The 15,268-nt window shown below is 43.0% G+C and overlaps 1 protein-coding gene across 2 annotated transcripts in view; it reads right to left on the bottom strand.

Annotated features, from left to right (window-relative positions):
• LOC120931465 (synaptotagmin-1-like) overlaps positions 1-15,268 on the bottom strand; it is a 67,198-nt gene that overhangs the window by 21,181 nt on the left and 30,749 nt on the right. For both annotated transcript variants that reach the window (XM_040342943.1, XM_040342942.1), the window contains exon 2: positions 5,664-6,517. In XM_040342943.1, the coding sequence (XP_040198877.1) occupies positions 5,664-6,517 (854 nt within the window). The remainder of the gene's footprint in view (positions 1-5,663; positions 6,518-15,268) is intronic.

The following is a 15,268-nucleotide window of genomic DNA, read 5'->3' as shown; positions in this document are numbered from 1 at the left end:
GTACTGCTATTCTTTTCTTATATAAAGCTTGTATTATTTCTATACTGGTGTGCATCTATATGTTGGTTGCGATAGTTCTTGCGCTTTCAATTACTCTGATTCGATTACTGAATAATTTCCAGCGAGGCCTTGTCCTGGCTGGAGGCACAGCCAACTTTATTATCAAACCCACTCACCCACTTAGCAAAGGCTCTGGCTCTGTAATTTACCTAGACGTTAGTGCAAGTGTTTGGGGAGGGCCATTTTTCATAAACCTGACAATGGTTGTAACCCTCCATTACTCTATCCATAAAATGCCTTTAGTTCTGCTTTACGTTTTCCCACAAAATTGTTGTTGTGTGTTTTCTTTATCATCTGATTGTGTTTTTGAGGTATGAAGGGTCATAATAAGGTATACAATACCGTGTAACATAAGCACATTATTTCTACACATGGCAAACAAATATAGAAATACCAAAGCTCTGCCTATTCCAAGCAATTGGCTAATCTGTACATTATGTAATGTTTCTATGATTTACTAATAGAGGTACATTAAACACTTCAGTGTGAATGATGGATGTCCCCATAGTGTATGATAGTCCTGGTCTACAGGATGAAAACCTCTCACATTGGAAATAAACTTCTGCAACTGAGTACCTGGAAGCAAACAGAAGAGTTGTTGCATAGACACACAGATCTACAAATAACGTATTTGGCAGACATCTAGCCCAACCTAGCCATGTCTGCATAAGTATCATTTAACCTTTTGGTTACCAGAACCATAAACCATATAACCCCCTTAATCCCATAACTTATTTTTTCATTCTAAGATGTCTCAAGTATACCTTTAAATGTTTGTAGTCTACTCTAACTTATTTTTTAATTTGTGCATCCCCAGGAATGAGCCTGAAATATAACCCTAAAGGCATTTTGATTGAAAGGATATCACATAGTTGTGATTTTCATGAGAAATAGCAGAATTGTAAAATTTAAAGTGATTGTAAAAGTTTGTTTTTAAATAACAAACATGTCATACTTACCTGCCCTGTGCAAGGGTTTTGCACATAGCAGCGCCGTTCCTCCTTTTTTGGGGTCCCCCCAGTGGCGCTCGTCGCCCCTCCTCATCAAGTGCCCCTACAGAAAGCTGCTTTCCATGGGGGCACTCAAGCGGGCGTGTCCGTTGTCACTGGATTTGATTGACATCAGCAGGAGCCAATGGCTCCTTGCTGCTATCGTTCTGTCTAATAAGAACCCGAGACAGCGGATGAAGCTGCTGTGCTCTTCCCTGTCACTGGAATGATCGGGCTCAGGTAAGAAAAAAAAGAGCTCTGGGGGGCTGCTGCAGCACAGAAGGTTTTTCACCGTAATGAATAGAATGCATTAAGGTGAAAACCACAAGAGTTTACAACTCCTTTAAAGTAAGCAATTGAATTTTAATTAGGAGAGATCTTTTTTTTTTTTACTTTTCAATGAATGCAGGAAAAAATAATCTGTTTGCGTAAACTGGATAATCAAGACAGGGTTGCTAAAACTCCAAATTACATTGTATTCACTAATTTGAGTATATTTGGTACAGATAATACAGATATCATGTAGCGCATCCCATGTATTTTTGAAACCTGGGGTTTTAGTGCAGGAAGGATTTGTTTTTAAATTACGGTACATTATTTATTTTTAATATTTATCATAAAAAGTACTCCCTCTGGACATTTTCAAACATTTCCAAACAAAGAGAGAAGTCAACCATCTTTTTTTTTGTTTTTTTCATATTACGTTTTCTATTTAAATGTTTAAATAAATCACCATAACAATTTAAAAGCATTGTGTACAGTATATAGTCCCTGATATGGAGTACTTCTATGGAGTGCTCTTTAGCAGGATGCAAAGCCCAGGAGCTTATCGATTCAACTCCTAGGCATAGGCGTGCGCACAGTGTGTGCCAGGTGTGCCTAGGCACACCCTAATCACCCTGTGCAGCACAGATTCCCCCTACTACCTAGGCCCCCCCCCTTCTCCTTGCAGTGCTGCCGGTGTTTTGCCAAGCTGGTTCCTGATATAGATATGGTTCCCTCTGCAGTGCGCAGGCACAATCCGAGCCGACGGAAATCTCCGACCGGGACCAGCTGTTCGCCAGCTGTAGATGCGCTCGCTCCTGATGCCTGATTATGCACTCTATAGTACACGCTGCTCTACACAGCAAAGGCGGATGTAATATTGACCAGTGCTTTTTTCATTGGTTGTCTACAGCAGTCCTTTTTTGGGCGATGGTTTTTCTCAATAAAATAGACGTCTCACATCTGCCCCTTGCTGTATAGAGCGGCGTGGATAACCAATCAAATAACGCACTGCTGAATATCACATCCGCCCCTTGCTGTGTAGAGCGGCGTGTACTGTAGAGCGGCGTGTACTAAAGAGCGGTGTGTATAAGCAGGCATCAGGAGCGAGCTTGTCTAAGCTGACAATCAGCTGTTGAGGTTTAGAGATTTCTGTGGCCTCCTACTGCGCATGCGCCGCGCCTGCGAAGTCGAGGCAGGAACCTTTCCGATGGAGGAACCAGCTCGACAAGACACTGGCTTCCCTACTCTCCTCTCCTCTCCCTCTGGCTGTTGCTGCAGGGATGTTTTAGGATGAGTGGGGGAAGGGGCCAGTAAATATGTAACTTACCAGCCCCTTCCCTTTCATCGTGAGTGATCGGTAGTATGTGTTTGCGCTTTGGGGTGCACACCCTAATGCAATAGACTGTGCACACCTATGCTCCTAGGTTTATCACTGGACTGCAGTGGTTAATGGCTGTGTGCCGAGTTATTTTGAGGGGACAGCAAATTTACACTGTTAGGCCCCTTCCACACGGGGCGGTCCGCCAGCTCAGCGGGAGATCTCTTTGTTGATCTCCACTGATCCGGCGGATGACAGGTCCCTCTCTGATCTCTGGTCCTTAATTAGATCTCACCCTATCCGCCAGGACGGATGGCGACGTATCGCTATCCGTCTGATTTTAGCCGATCTGATGTCAGCTGACATGTCACCGCTGACATCCGACGCTCCATCGACAAGCATGGAGCTGCCGTTCAGGTCCACTGAAAAAACTGACAGGCGTATCTGAACGGTACGGCAGTATGAAAGGGGCCTTATACAAGCTGTACACTCACTACTACTACATTGTAGCAAACTGTAATTTTTTCAGTGTTGTCACATGAAAAGATATAATAAAATATTTACAAAAATGTGAGCGGTGTACTTACTTTTGTGAGATACTGTGTTTCCCTATATGCAGCTCAACTAAAACAAATTTCTTACTGTTATCGTTTATTCTTCACCTACCCCACTTCCTACATTGCTACTCTTACTATTCAAAATGTTGTAACTAGTGTTACTATTCATAATTTTGCTACGCAGCACTTAAAGTTTGGGCAAGTAACCAAATATGTCTGGTAAATATTATGTGAGATTTCTGATTTATAGTCTAGCACTAACCATGACTTATTTTCTACTAAACCAGCATGCTTACTATTACAACCACATTTGAAATTGAGGCCAAACGATACTCTGAAAACATTTACTTGTTAATAAGCTGTATAAGGGTGGGGTTGAACTATTATAATGTCACAAAAGTTTTAGCATTACTAGGTTTATATTTGTGTTCTGCTCTACCTTCATAGCCTGCAACTAAATTCGTTATACACGTAGACTGAGCATAAATTAAATGGGTTGTAAAGGTTCAGATAATATTTTTTTTCCCAAAACAAACAAATCATACTTACCTCCACTCTGCAGTTCATTTTGCACAGAGTGGCCCCGATCGTCCTCTTCTGGGGTCCCATGGCTCTCTCGGCTCCTCCCAAAATAGCTAACCTCCTCGGGAAGCTCTCTCCTGTGCTCCTGTCTCATACACTCTGCATCCATAGACACAGAGTGAATGTCTTGGTCCCTCCCCCCGATGGCCGCGTCATTAGATTTGATTGACAGCAGTGGGAGCCAATGGCTGCGCTGCTATCAATCTATCCAATCAACACAGAGACTCCGTGGAGAAGAGGTCGCCAGGGACGAGCCGAGCAGGCGAACCGGCTCAGGTAGATGATACGGGGGGGCTGGGGGGCCTGTCATTGCCAGGTGTTTTTTCACCTTAATGCATAGGATGCATTAAGGTGAAAAAACACGAATCTTTACAATCACTTTAAGGTTACCAGTCAGATTTTAAAAATGTAATCCAAGGACTGGCCCTACTGACAATGCTCACAAACCACACACTCATTTGTAGCCACACTTAGAAGACTATAATCCCAGTTGTGAAACTGTGTCCAGAATTAAATTGTTGGGGCATGCATAGTGCACTGCTGCAAATTGTAGGTATGGGCAAATCGCTGTAACAGTGGGCAGGGTTTAAAAGGGAACGTTGAATTAAACCTGAATCTATGCGGCTATTGGTCAAAAGAGTGTAAAGCATAGCGTGCAGAGGTCAGGAGTAAGTAACGCAGAGAGTTCAGACGGCAGGATTAAATAACACACAGGCCCAGATTCTCGTATCTTGGCGTAAAACTGTGCGGGCGTAACGTATCTGCTTTACGTTACGCCGCCGCAAGTTTTACAGGCAAGTGCTTTATTCACAAAGAACTTGCCTGTAAAGTTGCGGTGGCGTAGCGTAAATCCCCCGGCGCAAGCCTGCCTAATTGAGCCGGGTAGGGGGCGTGGAGCATTTAAATTAGGCGCGTTCCCGGGCCGAACGTAATGCGCATGCGACCGTCCCTAAAATTTCCCGACGTGCATTGCGCTAAATGACGTCGCAAGGACGTCATTGGTTTCGACATGAACGTAAATGGCGTCCAGCCCCATTCACGGACGACTTACGCAAACAACGTAAATTTTAAAATTTCAACGCGGGAACGACGGCTATACTTAACATTGGTTGCCCCTCATATAGCAGGGGCAACTTTCCGCGTCGCAAATCTAACGTAAACGTCGTAACTTCACTGCGTCGACCACGCGTACGTTCGGGAATTCGCGTATTTTGCTAATATGCATACTCGACGGGGAAAACGACGGAGGCGACACCTAGCGGCAAAAAAAAAATTGCATTTAAGATCCGACAGCGTAAGAGCCTTACGCCTGTCGGATCTAATGGATATCTATGCGTAACTGATTCTAAGAATCAGTCGCATAGATACGACGGCCCAGATTAGGACTTATGATGGCATACATTGCGTTGCGCCTTCGTAAGCCCTTTGAGAATCTGGGCCATAGTGTTCAAGGTTCAGGATAAGGCAGTGCATAGAGTTCAGGGTACTAGGCCAAGCTGGGTAACTTGTCCCAGTTGTAACAGGAGATACAACAATGTGATTGGATTTTGGCCTGCTTACCCTTACCAGATCAGACTGTAAAAGGTTACATACATTTTGACCTACAATCAGGTAGGTTTAGCTGTGTTTTGCAGTGTAAAATGGTTCAATGCTTATGCTTATTTACTGTATGTAGGGGAGACTTATCAAGACAAAATAAAGCTAAAGAATGTAAAGATTGCCATAGGCATCTTCTACTACTGTTAAAAATGGTAAACTTATTGGTCTTGTGATGTGTGTATATACCTGCAATGTTAAATAGCTACACTGATGTATTTGTAGTTCACCCAGGTATTCAGTGGCGTGTTATTTAATAAATGCTAATAAATGCTATACATGAGATGGACTGACCTTCTTAAGCTTTGCCTTGGTAATTGACAGATCCCTTGTGAAATCAGATGCTGCTTGACAGTTGCAATCGACCTGGGAACAGGGGAAAAGTATTTCACCAATGAAACCTTCCCTCCGAGTGTTCCGATCCCGTGAATATACTGCTAGCCTCAGGGTCCGTTCTTTTAGACTCTCTGGACTGTATCTGAAGAAATCAAACCTTTGTCCTCCATCTGAATCTTCTGTTGGCCCATACTGTGGCTCCAGAAATCCAGGAAGCAGATAGGCCCTGACAAATGAGTCTTTCTTGCGATGCAACCTTTTTGGAAGGTTGGAGAAGCCAGTTACAGTCAGAGTAAGAGTTTCTTCACTCAGTGAGTAATATAAGGTAAAGTGCACAAGTGGCTGAATCTTCTGCTTACCCCCTGTGAATCCATCAGGTTCAGTACGAGAGAAAGGCATCTTCACCAAACTGGCACGATCACCCTCTAAAGTACCATCCCCAAAAACAGTGCTCCTGCGCTTCAAAACATGTTTGGTCTTTCTTGGTAGCTGGTAAAGACTGGGCAGAGATGCTCTAACTTGAATAGATCTGTCAGATATAGAATTTTGATCATGTTGAACTGCTTGTGCATCATCACCTCTGGGTGTAATGTTCCCATCCAGAGTCTTGTATTGATTGTATACTGACACTGAAATAGACCTTTCTGAGTTATTAGACAGCTCAAGGCTTTTACTGTCCTGCAGTACAGAGTCATTTTCATGGTTGCTTGTAGATTGCTGCCTTCGTCTCTTGTGCCAACAGATGGCACAGCCCAACAGAAGACAGGAGCACAGCAGGGCCAATCCAGCTCCCAGGAGTATCTGCAAATGGACTAAGCAAAAAAAAAAAAAAAGTTTTGTTTTTTTATAAAAAATCAAACTTGATACAAGAACAGCATTTCAGATTTTCATAAATTATTTGGATTTTTTTTTTTTATCAATAACAATTTTATTGGTCAATGGTTCAAGTGTACATAACATACAGCCATTCAGAGCCCTAGGCATGCAGGGGCAAAGTAAAGAATAAACACCTTAACAGTAGCCTAGAGCGTGTACATTATCTTGGCCTAGTAATTGCGAGTATTCCAGCTTGCCTATTAAAACCAGTGACGCCAACGTGGCGAAGTGCAAGCTGGCCATTGTCCTTCCGGACTAACCACATGTTAGACCTAACTTAAGTATCAAAGCAACCGGAGACACTAGGGGTGGATTTTTAATTACAAACTTTCACTAGTTGTTTACTAAGAAATGCTACCATCAAATCTCAACACAAAAGAATTCAGAATTCTAAGTAGACAGATGAGGAAAATGGTAGTAGTAGCAGACTTTTTTCTGAGGTTGTCTGTAAACACACATGCAATTTAGACCACAGCATGCAATTTAGCGTCACAATCTCCTGTCATGCGACTTGGATTTGCATTAGTGTAAACCCAGCACAAAAGAACTACAGTATTCCCAGGAGTAAGTGAGAGTTGGACTATTCAAATTTCTGCACATTTTGTGTAACTTAGGCCTCGTACACCTGACCGAGGAACTCGTCGTAATTAAAACATCGTTTTCCTCGACGAGTTCCTTGTTAGGCTTGTCCCAAGAGAGAAAAAAAGAAAAATGACTGCTGCACACCCTTAAGAGTTATTACTACGTTTTATTAAATATCAAAAAATAGAGCATAAAAGGCATTAAAAACACACAGGTAACCAATAATGGTATAGTACCCTAGAAGTGACCTGAGAATACACTCACAAAAGCGAGACGGCAAAAATCAGTGACAATTTGAAAACTGGGGCTCGATCATCCAATAAGGAGATCTAAGTCCATAACTCACCCATTCACCCTCCACACAACACAAAGAGACCCCCCCACCCCAAGCACATATAAAACCCCCACTGCTATCAATAATCCTAAAGATTTCCACACCATGCGGTGGTTCCCTGTAACTACAGGTGAAAGTACCACCGTCTAAGTGGGAAAAGTTGCAAAAAAGAAAAGCTCAAAAATGGGGACATGAGAAGGATCCACTATATAGTGGTATAGTAATAGTAATAAATTCCCAGTTCTGACGAAGTTCCTAGTTCTAAAGGAACGAAACATGTAAACTCTTGGGGTACAGGGACCCCCCGATGCACATTTTGAACCTCAGTGCTTTTCTTTCTTTTGGAGCTCGGTAACATGGTTACCTTGAGCCACTAAGCAACTTAAGGAAAAGCATCACATGGAGACATGAACAGTGCAATCTGAACATAACTTGCACGCTCAAATTGGAGAGACTGACCCCATGGAGACCTAATACATTCTTTATTCTCAACTTTGGAGATTGGTATTTGCCCAACATCATTGAAGACACTGTATAATCGCAGTTCTATACTGGACATTACTATATTATTCACCTATCATTACTGCACTGAGGAGGAGTGCTTCAGGCTCTGTGTGCTACACATGGATGGATGGCTCGGCTGCAAATCTCTCTGGCAGCACGTGAGTACAGATTTGATGTGGTAGCTACGACTCTGAGCTACACATAACAGCCCAACAGTGAGTACAACTTCAACCGTTTATTTTCTGTGGAATGCTGATCAATTATCTGCTCACCAACAGTGTATATATCAACACATCCAATATTCATGTAAGCCTAATTGCCACTAGCAGTTCAACAAGATTTCAATATCTGATGGACATATCTACTTGATATATTTGAATGGACACTACCCATAAGTAATGGGAACCCGTCAATTAATTGTGGCTACATTGTTGCAAAGTCCTCTTAAGTGCAGCATAGGTGAACTCTGATACATAATGATCACTACTACAGTGTCTCAAATATATATTTTTGTTGAATGCCTCCTTATCAGTTACTATCTGATGGAAATTGAATAACTGTTTACGCCAGACGCGGCGACCCATCTGAAGAGCAGAGACATATATATATATATATATACCATTTTTTTTTTCTCCAGCCTAGTAGAATTGTCTGCGGTCCCTGGGATTATATCTCTCTCATCTGATTTATCACTTGCCATTTATCTCCAATTGAGCAGTATTACTATACCACTATATAGTGGATCCTTCTCATGTCCCCATTTTTGAGCTTTTCTTTTTTGCAACTTTTCCCACTTAGACGGTGGTACTTTCACCTGTAGTTACAGGGAACCACCGCATGGTGTGGAAATCTTTAGGATTATTGATAGCAGTGGGGGTTTTATATGTGCTTGGGGTGGGGGGGTCTCTTTGTGTTGTGTGGAGGGTGAATGGGTGAGTTATGGACTTAGATCTCCTTATTGGATGATCGAGCCCCAGTTTTCAAATTGTCACTGATTTTTGCCGTCTCGCTTTTGTGAGTGTATTCTCAGGTCACTTCTAGGGTACTATACCATTATTGGTTACCTGTGTGTTTTTAATGCCTTTTATGCTCTATTTTTTGATATTTAATAAAACGTAGTAATAACTCTTAAGGGTGTGCAGCAGTCATTTTTCTTTTTTTCTTTTTTTCTCTCTTGGTACATTATATTTTTGATTGCACCCCCCGACAATATCGGTGAGTACTACATATTTGATAAATAGGTGGGATTCCCATATCCTTCTCTCCTTTGTTTATTGTTAGGCTTGTCGAGAAACTTGACAAGCTTTCTTTGCGTACACACTGTCAAGACCAAATCTCCTCGTTCTCAAACGCGGTGACGTACAACACATACAACGGCAGGGGAAGTTCGATTTCACTGGCACAACCCTTGGGGCTGCTTTTGCTAATCTCATGTTACTGCGTGTTAAGTAAAAGTTTGGTAAGAGATGATTTGCACTTTTCAGACTGTTACAGCGTGACAAATGTGCTATCTCCATTACAAACGCTACTTTTACCGAAGGTGCGCTCCCGTCTCATACTTTATTCTGAGCATGTGCGGGTTTCTTAGCATAAAAACGTGTTTCTCGTCGAAAACCAGCCCGACGAGTAACACGACGAGGAAATTGAGACTCCCGTCGAGGAAAAAGAGAACTTGTTCTTTTGTTTTCTCGTCGAGTTCCTCAACAGTTTTCTCGATGAAAAACATACACACAACCGTTTTCCTCGACAAAAAAGCTCTGCCACCAAGTTTCTTGATGGATTCTGTCTAGGAAAACGATTGTGTACGAGGCCTAAGTCTTTGCACTGAAAAAAGAATAACTTGGTCATCACATAATAAATTCATTTGAAAATGCTCAATGAAATATTTCATAAAATTAAAATGTGAAAAATTTAGCCAAATAAGGCAAAATCAGGGACAGCAGGTGGCATTGCGCGTCAAGCATGAACTTCAAAGAAATTAGAAAGGAGGATCCATTTGTCTATACCCCACATCAACAGTTGTCTTTCAAGTGACCCCCTTAGTAGTTGTCTGTGGTTGAATTTTATATCTTGTCCTTTGTATATGTTTTTTTTATATGTATTAAAAATTATATTTTTATATTAAGAATTTGTTTGTGTATCAGTACCGAGATAGTCCAGTATGACCTACTTGATGGGTGTATATCCATGGTCAGCCACAGCAACTATCCTTACAAACCCCTCACAACTATTGCGTGAGTCAAGGTCAGGGCTGTATTGGGAACAAAAACCAACCCTGGAAATAATTTCATACCAGCCCCATAGAATTATTATACCAGCCCAACAGCATAATGTCACAAAGGCTGTGTGGACATGGTACAGATGTTAGATGTTCCAAGCCCAGCTAGCTTCGGAACTACACATGCGCAGTTGACATGTCGGCCTGCAGCCATATTTTTAACGTGTGCCGCTGCAGTCACAGCTCCAAACAGTCCCAGAGCAGGCGGCCTGCCGGCCTATTGGGAAATTTCCTGCTATCCTGGTAGACCAAGACCCATGAGAAGTAATGTAACCTTGTCTAAATAACAAACACCTTAAAATTACTGCATATCTTTTTAGTAGTGATCAGGATCATGTTTTTCTTTTTCTTTTTTTATAAGACATGAATATTGTAGAAATACAATAAAAACAAAGCAACTCAAGGCTTCACATATACAGTACAGTGCATTCATCCAAATAAGAGAATTGTAAAACATATATGCAAAAACTGTGTGCAGCCGGATAGTCATCTGAAAACATTGATGTTAAAGCGGATGTGCCAGTAAAAAAAAATATTAAAAGCCAGCAGCTACAAATACTGCAGCTGCTGACTTTTAATATTAGGACACTTACCTGTCCTGGAGTCCAGCGCCGTCCGCAGCAGAGGACGAGCGATCGCTCGTCTCTCTGCTGCTCCCCCCGCCATCCTCAGTGAGGGAACCAGGAAGTGAAGCGCTCCGGCTTCACTACCCGGTTCCCTACGGCGCATGCGCGAGTCGCGCTGCGCCCGCCGATTGGCTCACACGCTGTGTGCTGGGAGCCGAGTGTTCCCAGCACACAACGGGGGACAGACAGGAAGTCTGGAAAAACCCGTCTTTTGCCCGAGACGTGCGGCCGGAAGTGGGTGCACATACCTGTCTTTAGACAGGTATCTGCACCCCCCTCCCCCCTGAAAGGTGTCAAATGTGACACCGGAGGGGGGGAGGGTTCCGATCAGCGGGACTTCACTTTAGGGCGGAGAACAGCTTTAAGTGTGTGAATATGGAAAGTCAAGGGCATTTCATATGAGGCAGCTTTTTATACTGGGTACTAAGTGCTCCTTGCCTATCTGATTCTATGTTGAGAATATTATGTGGTGAGTCCTATACCTAGGTCACAGTGTGGTGAGCAGTGTTGCCAACCTACCAGATTGAAATTTACTGGCACGACACCCGAAAATTACTGGCACAGCCACGTTTTTACTGGCATTTCGCAAAAGTTACTAAATTATATTTTTAGGTGCAAATTTCAGTATTTAGGCTACAAACAAGTACACTAGGCTAATAGCAATGTGATTTAAGGTAGATATTAAGGTAAAAAAAACATATTTTTGTTATTTTCGATATAATAAGGGCAAATTATTTTGTCACATCACCCCCTGCCTCCAGCCCCCTCTGCCACCAACACCCCCTGCCTTCACCCCCCTCTGTGGTGCCACAATCTCCCTCTGCCTCCAATCTCCCCCAGGCCCCCTGCCTCCAATCACCCCCTGCCTCCACCGTCCCCTGCCTCCATCCCCCTCTGCGGTGCCACCAACAACCCCTGTCACCATCCCCCACCCTCTGCGGTGCCACCATCCCCCTCTGCGGTGCCACCAACACCCCCTGCCTCCAATCACCCCCTGCCACTAACACCCCCTGTCTCCAATCTCCTCCTGCCTCCAATCTACCCTGCCTCTATCCCCCTCTGCAGTGCCACCGCAGCCACCATCACCCCCTGCCTCCAATCTCCATGCGCAGTTCCAAGCCGAACCGATCTCGGCTATTTTTACTGGCACATTCCCGCAACCACGGACATTTACGAACGGGGGGAAAAAGTGCCCGTTTTTACTAACTGTCCGTAAAAATACGGACGGTTGGCAACACTGGTGGTGAGGGCTGGTCAAGGGGGCAACCTATGCCCTAATGAGGGGTGAGTGGCAAGTAGAAGAGAAATTGCACATTTTATTCTCCTCCAAATCTAACAATATTAGGAACTCTCTCTTGACTATAGGATTCGTCAACTTACGGTCCTTGAACTTATAATAAAACACAACACCGCGTGACATGGGCTCAAAACGGCCACAGCAGCCCTTTTATTTAACAAAATAATAAATAACAAAACAAAACGATTTTAACACGAGTAGGGGGTCTTTGGGTGTGCTTAACCGCTTAGCAGCCAGCGCACGCACATATACGTCTACACAATGGCACGGGCAGGCAAAAAGGCGAACCTGTACGTCCCTTTAAATTTGCCAAGTGCGCTCGCGGGTCCCGGGAACTCGATGTTCCCGGGCGGCCCGCGATTGCGGTCGGCAAATGCAGAACAGGGGGGTGCCCTTGTAAACAAGGCATTCTCCTGTTCTGCCTAGTGACATGTCAGGGATCAAATGTTCCCTGTGATCGGGAACAGTGATCAGTGACATGTCACTGGTAGCTTCTCCCCCTAACAGTTAGAATCACTCCCTAGGACACACTTAACCCATTCAGTGCCACCTAGTGGTTAACCCCTTCACTGCCAGTGTCATTTTCACAGTAATCAGTGCATTTTTATAGCACTGATCGCTGTAAAAATGACAATGGTCCCAAAAATGTGTCAAAAGTGTCCGATGTGTCCGCCATAAAATCGCAGTCACAAAAAAATCGCAGATCGCCACCATTACTAGTAAAAAAAAAATAATAATAATAAAAATGCCATAAAACTTTCCCCTATTTTGTAGACGCTATAACTTTTGCACAAAACAATCAATATACGCTTATCGCAATTTTTTACCAAAAATATGTAGAAGAATACATATCGGCCTAAACTGAGAAATCATTTGCTTTTTAAAAAAAAAAAAATGGGGATATTTATTATAGCAAAAAGTACAAAATATTGCTTTTCAAAATTGTCGCTCTATTGTTTATAGCACAAAAAAATTAAAATCGCAGAGGTGATCAAATACCACCAAAAAAAAGCTCTCTTTGTGGAAAAAAAGGACGTTAATTTTGTTTGGGAGCATGACCGCGCAATTGTCAGTTGAAGCGACGCAGTGCAGAATCGCAAAAAGTGCTCTGGTCTTTGGCCAGCCAAATGGTCCGGAGCTTAAGTGGTTAAATTACATTTTGATTATTACCAACCATGTCCTCAGCTTTGCCCCATCCGGCTTGAAGACGTTGCGATTTCCACATTTTTACTTTCCCCCAGGGGACCTAGCTCCTGGGAGAACCATCAAAAACCAACCAGATGGGAGCGCCATTCCCTAGATGGGCCCCCAATTCACTTTCTAGAGTGATTACCCATCAGCCCTTGCACAGACAAAACTGTTGCGGCTCCACCCTGACCATCTGACCCCTAATACACCAATCAGGTAAGCTACGCCCCTACCCCACTAACTACTTATTCTTTAACCCTTCTCAGACCTGTTCCTCCCTTAGTCATGCCGACCCTGCGTCTATATTTTTTCTTCTCCAAGTCGCACTTTCTCACAGGCTAAAGTCATTTACTGCAAGTACTGAGCAAAAAGCTACAAGCAAGAGACAGACTGAAAAGGGAAAATCTTATTTTTTTAGTACTTTAATTTACCAAGTTTATCAGGCTCTTTGGCAAACAGCTGCATCTTTAACCCTTTCACGCCTAAGAAAAACAGTAAGTAAAACAAATCTTAATGCCTAAGTAAAATTTTATATGTGAGGCCCCATACACATGACCGAGTTTCTCGACAGAATTCAGCGAGAAACTCGGTCGGAGCCGGATTCTGCCGAGAAACCCGGTCGTGTGTACACTTTTCAGCGAGGAACTCGTCGGGCCGAAAAGAGAACATGTTCTCTATTTTCTCGTTAGTCAATGGGAAACACTGAACTCGACGAGGAACTCGATGTTTTTGGCACGTCGAGTTCCTTGGTGGTGTGTACGGGGCCTGTCAGTAAAACCATACATATTATCACAACCACTTTGTGCATCCAGTGGAATTATACATTTTTTTCAGGACAAATTGGGCTTTCATTTGGTGATAATTGGTAATGGATATTGCCTGATTTAAAAAAAAAATTACTATCAAAGGAAAACTGGCCCAAAATAGTGTTTTTTTTTTAATTAAATGTAGCTGTGCTCTTTTTACTACCATAACCTACCCCAAAGAACAACCCAAAATAAATCCTTCCCCTCTGATCTACAGTGACTGCACTTCCAAGTGCACTTGTAGGGCAAAGTGGATTTGCCTTTAGTAAATCAACCCCAATGTATCTTTTTCCTCTCCATTCAAAGAGAGAGAAACACAGGGGCGGGCTTTACAGTGATTGATCTCTGTGATAGCCAATCAGAGGCTATCACAGTGATCAGGTCATCCGGAACCTGGATTTCTGGGTCCCGAGCGTTAGTACAGGACCCGGGTCTCTCAGTGAAACCTCTCTGTGCTGGGTGCGCTCCCAGCACAAAGACAGATACGCAGATATGCACCCCCACGGAAAAAAAGCCCAGTCCAGTGAGGCTGCATATCTGCATACTGTTGGCATCAAGGGATTAATTAGATACCCTTATGGCTAGTTAAAGTTTATGTTACCCTAAATATTTTTTTCTATGTGTGTGTTCACTTCTTCCATCTGAAGTACCTTATTGGTCCTGCCAGTCACCTTTTTTCCCATGTTCTAAACTCACCACAAAAGCACGGAATCTGATCTGTGTTAGCATATAGAACAGTACCCCTCCAAGAAGAGTGGGCAAAATCGGACTTTGAGGCTCGTGGAAGTATAAAAAATATATATTTTATTACATAAATTTACAAAATGTACACTAACAATGGTATAATGGAATGCAACTAATAACAATCACAATACAACCATTCAGAACAAGAGAATAGTGAAAGAATCCTATTGAAGTCGCCTACGCGTCCGTGTATGCCCCAGGGTCAGGGTCACAGCATCGATCTCTAAACATATTTTTTGTACTATCTACTACCATCGGTATATATTTCATCTGTACTATCTATCATTGGAATCTTCCTGGATGATTATATCCACCGCTGTGTATCAGA

The sequence above is a fragment of the Rana temporaria genome, chromosome 3 (genome assembly GCF_905171775.1).
Source record: "Rana temporaria chromosome 3, aRanTem1.1, whole genome shotgun sequence".
NCBI classification, from domain to species: Eukaryota; Metazoa; Chordata; class Amphibia; order Anura; family Ranidae; genus Rana; species Rana temporaria.
The sequence above is the reverse complement of the archived record's forward strand: the minus strand, read 5'-3'. Positions and strand labels throughout refer to the sequence as shown.